At 40.0% G+C, this 14,784-nt stretch overlaps 1 protein-coding gene and 1 pseudogene across 1 annotated transcript; both read left to right on the forward strand.

Moving 5' to 3' along the window:
- The first annotated feature begins 361 nt into the window (after nucleotides 1-361).
- LOC116246957 (cysteine-rich receptor-like protein kinase 19) lies at nucleotides 362-5,975 on the forward strand. Its single transcript, XM_031618881.2, has 7 exons — nucleotides 362-1,247; nucleotides 2,072-2,203; nucleotides 2,302-2,468; nucleotides 4,168-4,375; nucleotides 4,482-4,719; nucleotides 5,396-5,546; nucleotides 5,639-5,975. Exons 1-7 carry the CDS (start codon nucleotides 362-364, stop codon nucleotides 5,963-5,965), a joined length of 2,109 nt encoding a protein of 702 aa, XP_031474741.1. The 3' UTR covers nucleotides 5,966-5,975.
- Nucleotides 5,976-7,534: 1,559 nt separating this feature from the next.
- Nucleotides 7,535-10,387, forward strand: LOC116246961 (pentatricopeptide repeat-containing protein At1g25360-like; annotated as a pseudogene).
- The last annotated feature ends 4,397 nt before the right edge of the window (nucleotides 10,388-14,784 follow it).

Below are 14,784 nucleotides of genomic sequence, written 5' to 3' on the forward strand. Positions count from 1 at the left end.
GATTCAAGTTCGATTTGACTCGTTTGCCTATTTTGGCGAAGCCACGTTACTTTTTTTTAACTTTTTTTAATTTCCCATTGGGGAAAAACAAAGGAAAATACAACTCAAAGGTCTAACCAATTAGCTTGAGTTTCCGGTTTTTGCAGTATCGGTCCGGTGGTCCACCTTCAAATCAGTATCAGTTAGTATCGGTTTCAGCAATACTGTATCGGCGTTCCTCCAATCATAAGTCATATCAGCGGCTGTACGTGAATGCTGACTCTGGCGAATGGAGAAGTGTCGACCGGAAAGTGGCAAAAGTACGCCGGCGTTGTCAATTGACATCTCCTTACTCCTTAGCAATCCTTAGCAAAGAGATGAGATGAGGTGCGGCGAGCGCCTCTTTAGCTTCTTTTCTTTCTCTTTCACCGTCGGTGATCAACCTCACCAAGGGCAACGACGCGGGAGATCGATCATCCCACGCCTTTCGTATCTGTTAAATTTTCTTCTTGTGGTTCTGCAATCTCCTGCATTTGTTTATGCCAGCGATCAAGAGCTCATTTCTTACGTTGAAAATCTTATAAGAAACAACACCTTCATCTACAGTAGGTGCTCCACAAGCGTAGATGGGATATCGCAGACATACGGGCAAAACTTGGAGCAGCTATTTAGCTCCCTCGTCGACTCCGTTTCCAACACTGGCTTCTCCAACACCTCCGTTGGTGAGGCGCCGAACACGGCCTACGGCCTCGCGCTCTGTCTCGGCTACGTCCCAGCCGATATCTGCCGGAACTGCACCGCCGTCGCTGTCGAGAGGGTCAAGGTCGACTGCCCAAATGACAGGTCCGCCATGATATGGCTCGCGCCCTGTCTGCTTCGTTTCTCCGATACGCGATTCTTCGGAAGCATTGGTGGGAACGAGAAGGTGCGGATATCCCCCAAAGAGAGCACCAAATCTGCCGATCCGGCGGCTGCCCGCAATTTTTTGAACTTATTAGCAAGGGATGCTGCCAATGACCCAAACATGTACGCTACCAAGATACAGCAGATGGATGGCTTTACCAGCTACGGAATGGCGCAGTGCACCAGGGACCTTACTTTGGTGGATTGCATGCTGTGTCTCCAGAATGCTACCAAACAGATAGAGATTGAAAACAATAACACAGAAGAACGACCATGGCGGTTTCTTTCCGCGAGCTGTGCCATGGGGTATGACACCAGGCTTTTCTTTCTAACCTCACAGGTGCCTCCTTCGCCATCGCATCCAGGTTCGCACCTCCTGCCACTGTAGATTAATTCCCACGATCAAGAGATTTAGCATAGCTGGTCAGATTGAGTCGTAAAACTCAGTCATCAGTTGGATTCTTATGAAACCTATTCTTTTAAGTTGCAAACTAGAAAGGAGGCACTCTAATTGACTACCCAGTTCTTCAAGCATTCCCTCATAAATGTGACACTTATTTAGAAGATTTCCTGTCTTTATCGCTTTTATTTATGTCATTAACGCCATAACAACGTCAGTTTCGCATCTTATTGTTGCAGTGTCTTATAATTGTTATTGTTATTTAGGTCGCTCTACTTTTATATAGTTCATCGGAAACTACATTTATTTTGGATCATTTCGAGTCTTTATCGCTTTTTTATGCCATTTAAAGCAAGATGATTTCTTTTTCGAGTTTGGGTCTGATGGTGCGGCGCTGAATTTTTCTTTTCCCTCTGGGTTATAGGAATTTTTCTTTCACACATTCGATGCACAAGGTCTGCAGTCAAATGGGTTCAGGCTCAACTTAAGCCCAAGTTCTCACATGACAACTTGTACACTGCGAGAAAAATTTGTTTTGCTTCTTACATGTGAAAAACTAATTATAAAGAAAAGAGGAAATTGAAGAACAGGACAGACTGATCGTTTGGAAAGTTTTTAAGCTTTGATTTCGTAGACTAAAAATTTAAGATTTCTAGCAACCTTTTCAGAAGCTCCGGAACCATGCGAACAAAAAAGTGTTTTCTACCTCGAACTTTTCCTATCATTTTCTCACTTCCAGAGATGCACATGGGAAAACTGAGCAATATTGATTGAATTTGCATATCTCAGAGAGAATAAGTGACAATGACAGACGGAGGAAACGCATGATCGCCATAATTAGCTCCACAGTGGGGATTCTACTGCTAGCAATAGGGATCTTCGTGATGCTTTCCCGCAGCCGAAAGAGGAAAAATTTTAAAGGTGAGTTTCACTAGCCAATAGAAATTGAACTTTTTCATGGTGGCTTTGCATGACTTCATATGTGGACTTCAATTTTAATTTCTCTCCTGTTATGGCAGAGGAACTAAGAAGATACAGAAGTGAACTGGCTTCACTAGGTAACCTCACTGAGGTAGAAAGGAATCATGACCTACCTCAATACAGCCTAAAAGCATTGCAGGCGGCCACCAACAATTTCTCAGAAGAGAATAAGCTTGGACGGGGGGGATTTGGTCCCGTATATAAGGTACTTCATGAATAAAAATTCAGTTGTTATTGCATCTTGATTTAATTGAATCGTATGGCGACTTTTACTAATTTTGGTATCCCATTATATGTTCTGATGTACATATGCTGGCATCTGATAGTACCAATTTTTTATGCAGTTACCAAGTTGTTCCCTCTTGTACTCATGTGACTTCCCACTGTTCATCCATTAACGTCGCTGACCAAAATTTTCATTTATTCAACTCATTAGATGGCAAAAGTAAAAGGCTTTATCACATAAATTGCTTATATATATACACTTCAGATATTTATGTTTTTATAATCCAGAGTTGCTCTGTTGCTTTGACCTCAAGTCTTAGATAAAACCATAATATCTATTCTTCACATCTTAGTTCCAGATCGGATGTCAATTCTGCATTATATAATATATATTATTTTCCTTGCGGTTCTCTTTCCCATTTCCATAAATCTACATGCACGTATCCATTCCAATAATGGTCTGTAAGATTGTCTTCAATTAATCGACTTTAAATTACTATTTATAAAGCTTGAAATTACTACAGAAATGGCCGACCATAACCCAATTAGCAACAATAATGCGTTAAATGAATCCGATTCATGCATGTGGGCTTAGTTAGTAATTCACTTTAATTTTCTTTATCCCTTAAACCATCCACTTAGGGATGTCAACGGATCGGATTTGGATCAGATACATCTTCAATCATATCCGATTTTTCGGATATTCATATATAATGCAAATCCGAAATCCAAATCCAAAATCTGATTTTACAATCCGAATCCGATTTTTATATTGATATCTGAATCCGAATCCGAATTTTGAACCGGATTTTGCCATTTTTCAAGTATTAGATAGAGGATATTTGTCTAAAAATGAATCCAATCCGAATCCATATCCGTATCCGATCCGATATTCATGTATATCTGAATCCGAATCCGAATCCGATCGGATGTCATTTATTAAATCCGAATCCGATCAGATTTCTTAATCGGATATTAAATTTTTATCCATATCTGATTTTTTTGGATCGGATCGATCGAATATCCAATTCAAATCGGATATATTGACATCCTTACATCCACTTTCAAATTTATATGCAACGAATTAACAATTCTTGGTATTAAATCCTCATAAAGTTTCCAAATGCAACAACTTAGTCAACACTTGGCATCACGAGGAAGTTCAATTAACTATCAACAAGAGCTATCTGACTAGGTAGGATTTCGTTAAAAATGTAACCTGACTTCGACCATATATCTTGATTAACAAACTAATGACATCTGAGGAGAACTGGAGCACATTTCCGCATTTGCCGGTGGTTAAAATTCATAAAAATTGAGCTTGTCATGATAAGTCTCTGCGAATTTGATCTTTCACTTTCACTCCTACCCTTCTCCAGAATTTAGTGAACAGAATTGACCCTATTCCTTCTGACTATTGGCAGTTTTTTGGAGCTCCAATTTATTCTCTTTTGTGACCATAGCATTCTTTCTTTTCTTTTTGAATAAGCCATCTTTAGTTAGATCTGGTTTCCTGTGTATGTCTTTATAGTTATATCTATATCTCAACACAATCTCTCTCTCTCTCTCTCTCTCTACATATATATATATGTATGTATGTATGTATATAGAGAGAGGGATTTGTGACTGGAAGAAATATATATATGGGGAGCTTTACATGCATTTTCTGTTCCTGTCAGGGTTGCCTCAACGGTCGGCTTGTTGCGGTGAAAAGACTTTCTGAGCGTTCTGGGCAAGGTTTGAAAGAATTTATGAATGAAGTTGTATTGATAGCAAAGCTTCAACACAAGAACTTGGTCCGTTTACTGGGCTACTGCATAGATCGGGGAGAAAAGATGCTGATCTATGAATTCATGCCCAATGGCAGCCTTGATGCATTTTTTTATGGTTGATAAACCTCTCTTGTTATTTTTCAGCTAACAAGTCTATTATTGTTTCTAGTGGTGCTTAGCAGACACAGAGAGAGACTGACATGCAGCCAAAATTTTTTTAGACCCACAGAAGCGTGAATCATTGGATTGGGAGAAGCGATTCAATATAATTGTGGGAAGTGCAAGGGGGATTTTGTATCTTCATCAAGATTCCCGGCTCAACATTATTCATCGGGATCTTAAAGCAGGCAACGTTTTATTGGATGAGCAGATGATAGCAAAGATTTCTGACTTCGGTATGGCCAGAATCTTTAGTGGAGATAAGGACCCAAGATCCACCAATATCATCGTTGGAACTCAGTATGTAAAAGTTTGGTGTCAATTCTATCCCGTAATTTTCATCTTTTGTTCTGTTAAAATTCTATGACGTGTGAGTAGATTATCTAGTTTCACCTAGGCAAACTTAACTTTCTGGAAAATCTTACTTGTTCAATTTACAGAAGCACCTTTCAAGTCAAGAAAATATGAGTACCTTTCAATTTTTATTAAGATTAAGCATTGTTAGATTCACGTACATTTGTAGCTTGTGAGTTCTGTTGCTAAGATCTGACACCAGAAAAAAGTCACTGGCAACTAATTGTGGTGCAGCTACAGAAAGAGAGGCATAACATGTTTAGATTCCAGGCTTGGAAATCACCGAAGGATGCATATACAAAGAATGAGAACAAAACCAAGAATAAGAGTCAGAAATCAAACCAAACATGAGCCCCTGGTTAGACGTAAAACATTTTGCATTTACCCGTAATTTTTTTTTTTTTTGTGCCACTAAAGGGCCGTTCTTTTGTAGTATAATTTAAGAAAAAAGCCATCTTTATTTTCTGCACGACTGGTTATGTAAGAAAAAAGCCATCTTTATTTTCTGCATGTCATCTTGTTGCCGGTTGCATTGATAGGCATTTATTTTCATGACCTTCTCTATGCTAATAATCTCTCTGCTCATCATTGTTTTGAGTAAGTTTTCTGCTTACATTGACAGAGGATACATGGCTCCAGAGTATGCCATAGATGGGCAATTTTCCATTAAATCTGATGTCTACAGCTTTGGTGTACTGCTCTTAGAAATTGTGAGTGGTCAGGCATATAGTGGGTTTCACCTCTTTCAAATAGGTTGTACCCTAACTGGATATGTAAGTCTCCCTCTCTCTCTCTCTCTCTCTCTCACACCCACACACACACAACCACACATATTCATGGTAGCTAAATCGGAATGGGATTGTAGGCCTGGACTTTATGGAGCAAGGGGAGAATGTCAGAACTCATAGATCCAGTGCTTCGAGAATCAGCCGCAACAAGTCAAATTTTAAAATGTTTCCACATTGGCTTACTGTGCGTTCAGGAGGACCCTGCAAACAGACCCACGATGTCAGGCATTATAAATATGCTTGAAAGTGATTCGCCAATTCTTCCGACCCCGCAACAACCCCCTCTGGTTTTTAGTAGTAGCATCAGCAATTCTAGCACTTCAATGACAGGCAAAAATGGTTCTTCTAAAAGTGCCAGTACAAACTCTGAAAGTTCATCGAGGTTGAAGCACTCCTTTAGATGAGCTTGGCATATTTATTTGCACCAACAGATCCGGATCTGCTAAATGACTGCTGTATTATTAAAGAACATCTGTCATCATTTCGAAGACTTGCAGTAAAGCCATCTGTTTGTGTTTATAGGCCCAACTACTTGCTTTATAAATGGATATGTGGGTTAGGTTGATGCATAATAAGCCCACTTCAGATTCAAGGCGAGATTATATTATCTAGTGGATCGAATTTGAACATCTTTTTCATTTACAGAAATATTTATCATAAGCCCATAAAATGCAGATCGGAAAGGTAAATGATCAAATTCTGGTCCAGCTTAGCATTTTCTCCACATTTAATATCACAAATTTAGTGTATTTTTTATTGCATTAATTATATAGCACAGATTAATTATGCGCTTTTCGGCAAAGTGATATCACGTGGCATTAAACAATGAAGTAATGGTGCAAGTAATTTTGTCTTCAAAATAAAGATCAACGTCACAAGGACATATAATCTTGTCCCGGCCGTGTCCAAACCAGACTAAGGAAGTATATTTTGTTTGACAGACTTAGCAATGCGTATGCATTACGTGCTAAGGTGCTCTATCACAACGGGACACCTTTATATCGAAGTTCTAATTTTATGAAACAATTGGCTGTCGAGAAAAAAGGACTGTTTATAGTTCATTTTGTCTGGGATTATGGCTTACAAATTGTCTCAGAAGAAACATATTATTATTTTTCAGATCAACATTTACGGATCAAGATGCATGGTTTAGTACCAAATATAAAAGGCTACTACATTTCGCTAAAAGTATGCAGTTATTCATGGCATCCATTAGTTATTATACTGAAATTACAATCGGAAGAATGATTTCGTTCTGAAAACAGCTATGGAAGAATGTTCGATGGGGTATAAGATACGTCAGCAAGCGACATATAGCTTCTGTCTGGCAATAGATCTCATTGTAACGTAATCATGTTTTGAGTTATAGAACAGAACTGATTATGGGAGACAAAAAACTGAAAGCAAGACAACGTCAACCAACTAAACAGCAAAATATATTCAATGCAATTCACATTGAATGCAGTATAATATGAGACTCATGCTTGAACCCATGGTACGCCAATTAGCGCAACAAATCTTGCTACATGTGTATCGTGTGTGCGTGCGTGTGTGTGCACGCGCAAGCATGAGTTCTCCATTCCCCACCAGTGAAGTTGGAACTCTCGATCATGGCATCTCTCACTTGGCCAGGAGGGGCCTCAAAACACGCTGATTCTCTTTTCTTGACATCAAGCAAAATCATGGTTTATCTTCCGTGCGTGTGTGTAATTCAACCTTCTTTCGGATGGATAAGAACCATGGATCATGGCTTCCTATTGTTGGAAGTGATTTTATTGTTGGAATGCCAAGTTAGAAAAAAATCTCAAAAGGAAGAAAGAACTAGCTACACAATGCTAGAAATACATGTACTCAAACATAAGAGACTTCTTTCATTTCTCTATATTACTCAGTCACAAGTTAATTCCCTGTGTTGGAAAAATGGATGGGTGGTTCATGTAGATGAGTACCTTTGGTTGTTGGGAAGAGCTTGCTACAAACCAGTTATACAGTACTGTGGTGGCAGCACAGAAATAGGTGGTGTTTTTGTTCCAGGTTCACTGGTGCAACCCCAGTAAACAGCTTGATGTAGGTGATCCATGCTTCCTGCACTCATTCGTCAAACATGATATTTTATTTCAGGAAATTTATTTCATGCCCATCACACGCAGGTTAAAAAGGCAGAGCTTAGAGATTATTTCTTCGAAGAGGTTTTGGGTACTTTATTTCATGGCTATTCATCCGAAGATTTTATTTTTGTGGCCATCAAACAGGGCCTTAGGTCTATATGCCTGTTAAGAAATTCCAATGTGTTTCTATTTCTGGACATTGGGCTAAGAGTTGACAACCATTCTCACATCTTCTTCAGAAACCATGAATTTTGATCTTGACCCTGAAGAATGTGGCATCTTGGGTTCCTGCATGCAGGCTACCTTCGAAACGGCTGCAGCTATTCTCTTGGAGCTCTGCAGCAGAATCAGTTCTACCGCTTCAGATGGAAGAAGAAGTACCTTTCTTCGATTTCTCTGGCGGAGTACGCTGTTCAGAGTCTTTGAGCATGGTTGATGCTCGAGCTATGGGACGCCGCTATGCTGAAGAGTTACAGGACTGCATTGAGATGGGTTCCTGCTCAAATGCGAGAATCATCCATGCCCATATCATAACTTCTGGGTTCAATGCCAGAAGCTTCATCCTGAATCGCATCATTGATGTTTACGCGAAGTTTGGAAGATTGCATGATGCACGTCAGTTGTTCGAACAAAGGCTCCGGAGGGATGTAGTTGGCCATACAACGCTTATCGCAGCATACTCGAAGCATGGGCAAGTGGGAACAGCAAGAGAATTATTCCATGAGATGCTCATCCGTGATGTTGTTTCGTACAACGCTATGATTTTGGCCATACAGCTCTTCCTTAAAATGGCCAGGAATGAAGTCCGGCCTGATGATTTTACCTTCACCAGAGTGCTTAGTGCCTGTGGTAGCGTAACAGATAAGAACTCAGGGATGCAGATTTATTCTCGGTTGGTTAAAGCTGGATTTGGACGAATTGTGTCTGTTGGTAATGCTTTGGTTTCCATGTACATGAAATGTGATTTGGTGGTTTCTGCTCGTCAAGTATTTGATGAAACGCCACAGAAAGATGAGTTCACTTGGATTTCTGTCATCACTGGTTATGTCAAGTCCGGCAATCTTGAACCCTCTCGCCAACTGTTTGATGGAATGACTAAGAAATTTCACTTGGCTTGGAATGCAATTATTGCTGGTTATGCACAATTTGGATGTTACAGGGAAGAACTCTAATTGTTTGGGAACATGCTGGAGGAAGGGATAAAGCTTGATGAATTCACATTCATGAGTATTCTTACCAATTGCAGGTTCATTCGGGAAGGTATGGAGGTTCATGGATATATACTGCGTAGGGAAACAAGATTGTCATTTATACACGAAGTGTGGAAAGTTGGATTAGTCGAATGCCAGAAAGAGACCTTGGAATGCCATTGTGTGTGGTTATGTTGATCCTGGGGAGGTTGAAGTGGAAAGGAAGCTTTTTGAAAAGATGAACGAGAGAAGTGTGCTTACTTGGACTGTGATGATCTCTGGATATGCACAACATGGATATGGTGAGGAAGCACTAAAGCTATTTTAACAGAATGCAGCACGAGGGGACAAAGCCCTGTGACTTCACTTTTGCTGGTGTATTTACAGCTTGCGCAACACTTAGAGCTCTAAGGCATAGCCATCAGCTTCATTCTCAGCTCATCCAACTTGGCCTTCATTCGAGCATTTCTGCTGGTAATGCATGGGTGACCATGTATGCCAGGTGTGGAGCTGTTGATGCTGCCCATCAAGCTTTCCGCACAATGACGCAAGCAGATTCAGTGTCTTGGAATGCACTGGTTGCAGCTCTAGGGCAACATGGGCATGGGGAAGAGGCATTGAAACTCTTTGCGCAGATGTTGCATAAAGGAATTGAACCTGATCGTATCACTTTGCTCACGGTTCTGTCTGCTTGTAACCATGCTGGTCTTGTGGAAGAAGAATGCAAATACTTCGAGTCTATGAGTAAAGAATATGGCATAAGGCCTGGTTCAGATCACTATGCACGTTTCATTGATCTATTAGGTCGAGCAGGACGAATAACAGAGGCTAAAGAAATAATTGATCGATGCCTACCGAGCCTGATTCACTTGTATGGGTGTCACTTCTAGCAGGTTGCAGGATTCAGGGCAACATGGAACTTGGAATTCAGGCAGCAGAGAAACTTCTTCAGCTGAGGCCACGGCATGATGGAACATGTGTGTCATTATCCAATATGTATGCTGCAGTTGGGAAGTGCGGAGAAATCGCAAGGGTGAGGTAAGTGATGAAGGACAGAGGAGTGAAGAAAGAATCTGGATGCAGTTGGGTTGATGTGGAAAACCAAGTGCATGTTTTTTGGTGGATGATACTGCGTATCCTGAGGTCAAAAAGGTCTACATTTTTCTGGATATGTTGGGTGCAGCGATCAGGAAGTTGGATTATATACCTGATACAAAGTTTGTGTTGCATGATGTGAAGCTCAACCAGAAAGAATACAGCCTATCGGCTCACAGTGAGAAGCTGGTCATTGGTTACGGGCTTTTAAACTTGCCTGTGGATTCTCCAGTTAGGGTGTTGAAGAATCTAAGGATCTGTGGGGATTGCCACAATGCAATTAAATTTATAACAATGGTGGTCAAGCGGGAGATAATTGTGAGGAATGGAAATCGATTCCACCACAAAAGATGAGGATCATCTATGTATAGCAACTGAAAAAGAGAAAACGTGCGATTCTGAAACAAATATGGGATTAGCAATTTTGTTGTCATCTCCTTTTTTTTTTTCTCTCTCTCTCTCTTTTTTTTTTGTTCTTCTTCCTAACGTGTGGCTTTGCATGGTATCAGAGCTAGGTTATGGTGAATCAACAAGCAACCCCAAAAGAAGGCTCCTACAACATGGCTGCAGCATCAACAAAGTCTGGTTTGGACAACATGAATCTACCACTTTCAGGTCTGATCTCCTCCGTCATACTTGCACCAACTAGTCTTCAACATTTTTTATCCATCAAACTGTCTTCCGACAACTACTTGCTTTGAGAATCTCAATTCATTCCTATGCTTAAGAGTTATAATATGATAGAATATATTGATGGGTCGTTCAAATGTCTAGACGAATTCTTGCCTAGTGAAGATGGCAAAAGAACTATCTTAAATCCAGCCTTTTTGGAATGGCATCGAGGCGACTAACTATTGTTAAGTTGGATCATTTCGTCGCTCAGTGAAGTCATCCATAGTCAAGTTGTAGGTCTTGACTCGTCATACAAAGTCTCAACTATCATAAAATGAATCTATGCTGCTCAATCTAAAGCAAAGGTGCAGCAACTTAAATCTTCCCTGCAAAACCTGAAAAAGGGAAATGAATATGTCCTCAGGATAAAAATGTCAATTGCCATGCTTACGGAAATTGTGGCCACTTTGCTTCTCAATGTTGAACCGTATGTCAAGCTTGCATGAAATCAGGACATGGTGCATTAAACTGCAAGTTATATAAGTTCCAAAAGGGATCTTTATCCCCAGAAGCTTATCATATGGAAACCATACCTCAAACAGATGATGGATTCTGGTATCTCGACACTGGTGCTACTCATCACGTGACGTCTGTCTTAAACAAACTCTCTGTTCACTCAAAATATCGTGGGCAAGATTAGCTGAGAGTTGGAAATTGTGCTGGTTTTCAAATCAAGAATGTTGGTAATGCCTCTCTCTACAGCTTAGCATCAAAATTTTTTATAAACAATGTGCTGCAAATCTCCACCATCTCTAAAAATCTTCTATCTATGCATAAATTTGTCCTTGACAATAACGTTGTTTTTGAATTTAATGCAAATCGTTGCTATATTAAGAATCAGACAACAGAGAAGAAACTTCTCGAGGGAGCAAATAAAGGAGGATTGTATCAGCTGAAGTTACAACAACGTAGAGCCCGCCAGAAAACAACACTTGTAGGAGAACGGGTCTCGGTTGGTGATTGGCATAGTCGTTTGGAACATCCTGATTTTAAAATTGTGATGCATGCTTTGAATAAATTTGACTTACCTATTGACGGCAAATCCCATAATCAAATATGCGATGCATGACAAAGAGGGAAAAGTCATGCTCTTCCTTTTGCTCAAACATTACATAAGATTAATGTTTCACTTGATTTGATTTTTACTGATGTTTGGGGACCGACTGCCACATCTTCGCATGGTTATAGCTATTATGTTAATTTCATGGATGTGTTCTCTCGTTTCTTTTGGATATATATTATCAAAAATAGATCAGATGTTCTTTCCATCTTTAAAACGTTTCAAATTATGGTAGAACGTCAACTTGATCGAAAAATCAAGGCTGTTCAAAGCGATTGGGGAGGAGAATATCGCACTGTTTCCACCTATTTCAAACAAATTGGTTTTATTTATAGAGTTGTGTGCCCACATGCTCATAAGCAAAATGGCAGTATAGAAAGCAAACACAGGCATATTGTTGATATTGGATTAACTCTACTTGCACATGCCAATTTACCTTATAAGTATTGGGATTTTGCCTTTAAAACTACTGTTTTCTTGATCAATCGAATGTCAACTCGGGTCCTCAAAATGAAGTCACCATATCAAATTTTGTTCAAACAATCTCCTAATTATAAGTTTCTAAAGGTTTTTGGATGTGCCTGCAATCCTTGTCAACGTGATTTCAACACTCATAAACTGCAGTTTCGCAACAAGCAACATGTCTTTTTTGGATATAGCAGCATCCACAAAGGATACATTTGCTTTGATCGAGATATGAACAAACTTCTTATCAGCAGACATGTGATTTTTGATGAAAGTGTATATTCCTTTAACACCTTGGCGTCACCAACCCAACCTCCACCAAATAACCCTCCACTGCCCCTAGTCATTACCATGCCCTCCCCAAACATACCACCTCTCTCATACTTGTGCACCATTTACCAAATACTACATCGTCTCTACCACCACTCCCTCCCATTCATTTACCGTCCAACATTGTTCAGGATATACAATCTGAACCTGCACCCTCACTGACCCATTCACCACCTAATCCTTCACCGCTGAACCCTTCACCACCCTCTAGATCGCATTGCTCTCACCACATGCTCACTCTGTCTCAAACTGGTTCTCTTAAGCCAAAAACATGCACCCTCTCCAAATATCCCCTTCCTGCAGCTCTTCTTATCCATCTAATCTCTAAAACCGAACCTTGTACTGTGTCTCAAGCCTTGAAGCACACTTACTGTGTCTCAAACCTTCCTGCAGCTCTTCTTACCCATCTAATCTCTAAAACCGAACCTTGTACTGTGTCTCAAGCCTTGAAGCACACTTATTGGGTTCAAGCTATGAAAGATGAACTTGCAGCTTTACACAAGAATCACACCTGGACTCTTGTATCACCACCTCCCTCTGCTAATATCATTGGCTCGAAATGAGTTTTTCGTATTAAAAGGATGATGGCACTCTAGAAAGATACAAGACTTGCTTAGTGGCTAAAGGCTACACTCAAGAACATGGTATTGACTACTTTGAAACCTTCAGTCTCATAGTCAAACGTACTTTTATACGTGTTCTTCTCACTATTGCCATTACTTTTGGCTGGACTGTTCGGCAACTTGATGTTCATAATGCTTTCCTTCATGGTATTCTTACTGAGAAGGTATATATGGCTCAGCCACCGGGCTTCGTCGATGATCGTTTTTCTCATCATGTTTGTCAACTGCATAAGGCTATTTATGGTTTAAAACAGTCTCCCCGTGCTTGGTTCCAACGGCTTACTAATTTCTTGGTCACATTGGGGTTCGTCGGCTCAAAAGCGGATTCCTCTCTTTTTCTGCGGGTGCGATCTATTTCCACTTTATATATCTTGATCTATGTTGATGATATTATTATTACAGGAAATAATAATATTATGATCAAGTCCATCATGCACACTCTAGATCAAGAATTTTGCACTAAAGAGCTTGGCCTCCTGCACTATTTTTTGGGCATTCAGGCGACTTTCTCCTCCAATGGTTTATTTCTTTCTCAAGAAACGAATATGTTTGATCTTCTGCAGAAAACAAATATGATTGATGCAAAACCTCACTGCATGCCTATGTCAACTACTTTAAAACTATCAAAACATGCTGGGGAGCCTCTTTCTGATCTCACTCCATATTGGCAACTTGTTGGTGCACTGCAATATCTTACGCTCACATGGCATGATTTCTCATTTTCTGTCAACAAAATGTGTCAATAATGCAATAGCCTACTACTATTCACATGACTGCTGTCAAGCGCATTTTACGCTATGTCAAGGCCACTCTATCTTGCGTTCTTTTGTTAAAGCCGACCACCACTTTTCACATTGATGCTTACATTGATGTTGATTGGGCTGGCAATATTGATTATCGTAAGTCCACTGGTGGATTTGCCATCTTTAATCATCTCTTGTTTCTTGGTCTGCCGCAAATAGCCTACTGTTGCTCAATCTAGCACCAAAGCTGAATACCGTGCTCTAGCTTCCTGTTCTTTTGAGGTTTTATGGCTCACATTTTTACTCAAGGAATTACATATTAATATGCCCCAGGTTCATCGCCTATGGTGTGATAGCATCAGTGCTGCCTCTCTCTCCGCTAATCCGGTTTTTCATAATAGAAGCAAGCATATTGAGATTGATGTTCACTTTGTTCGCGATCATATCACCAAGAATCATCTTTAAGTCCACTACGTACCTAGTGCTGATCATTTAGTGGACATCCTCACCAAACCTCTTGCTCAATCTACTTTTGACAATCTTAGATTCAAGCTTAACGCTCTTTCCCAAGCGTTCATCTTGAAGTTCAGCTTCTTTGTATTATACTTGGTTACCACCTAAAAGTTTAAAAAATAGGAACTTCCATTTTTTTCTGTGGGGAATTTCGGAAGATATACCTCAAGATGGCATTCGGGGAAGCTTAGGATATCATAAAGGTTGGTAAGTGTTAATAGTTTTTTAATTGATTCTGCAACATGTACTCAATCTTATCTGTGGGTACAGAAGAGATGGAAGCAAGACCAACGAGACTATGGAGTGGTTATCACAAGAAATTGTGAAAGCTACCGTCAAAGCTGCACTATCTGCTGCAGCAGTGAAAAGTAAGCTCTTTTCAGATCATGAAGAACATTATAGTGAATGAGTGCCAACATTGTCA

This window comes from Nymphaea colorata, chromosome 2 (assembly GCF_008831285.2).
Source record: "Nymphaea colorata isolate Beijing-Zhang1983 chromosome 2, ASM883128v2, whole genome shotgun sequence".
NCBI lineage: Eukaryota > Viridiplantae > Streptophyta > Magnoliopsida > Nymphaeales > Nymphaeaceae > Nymphaea > Nymphaea colorata.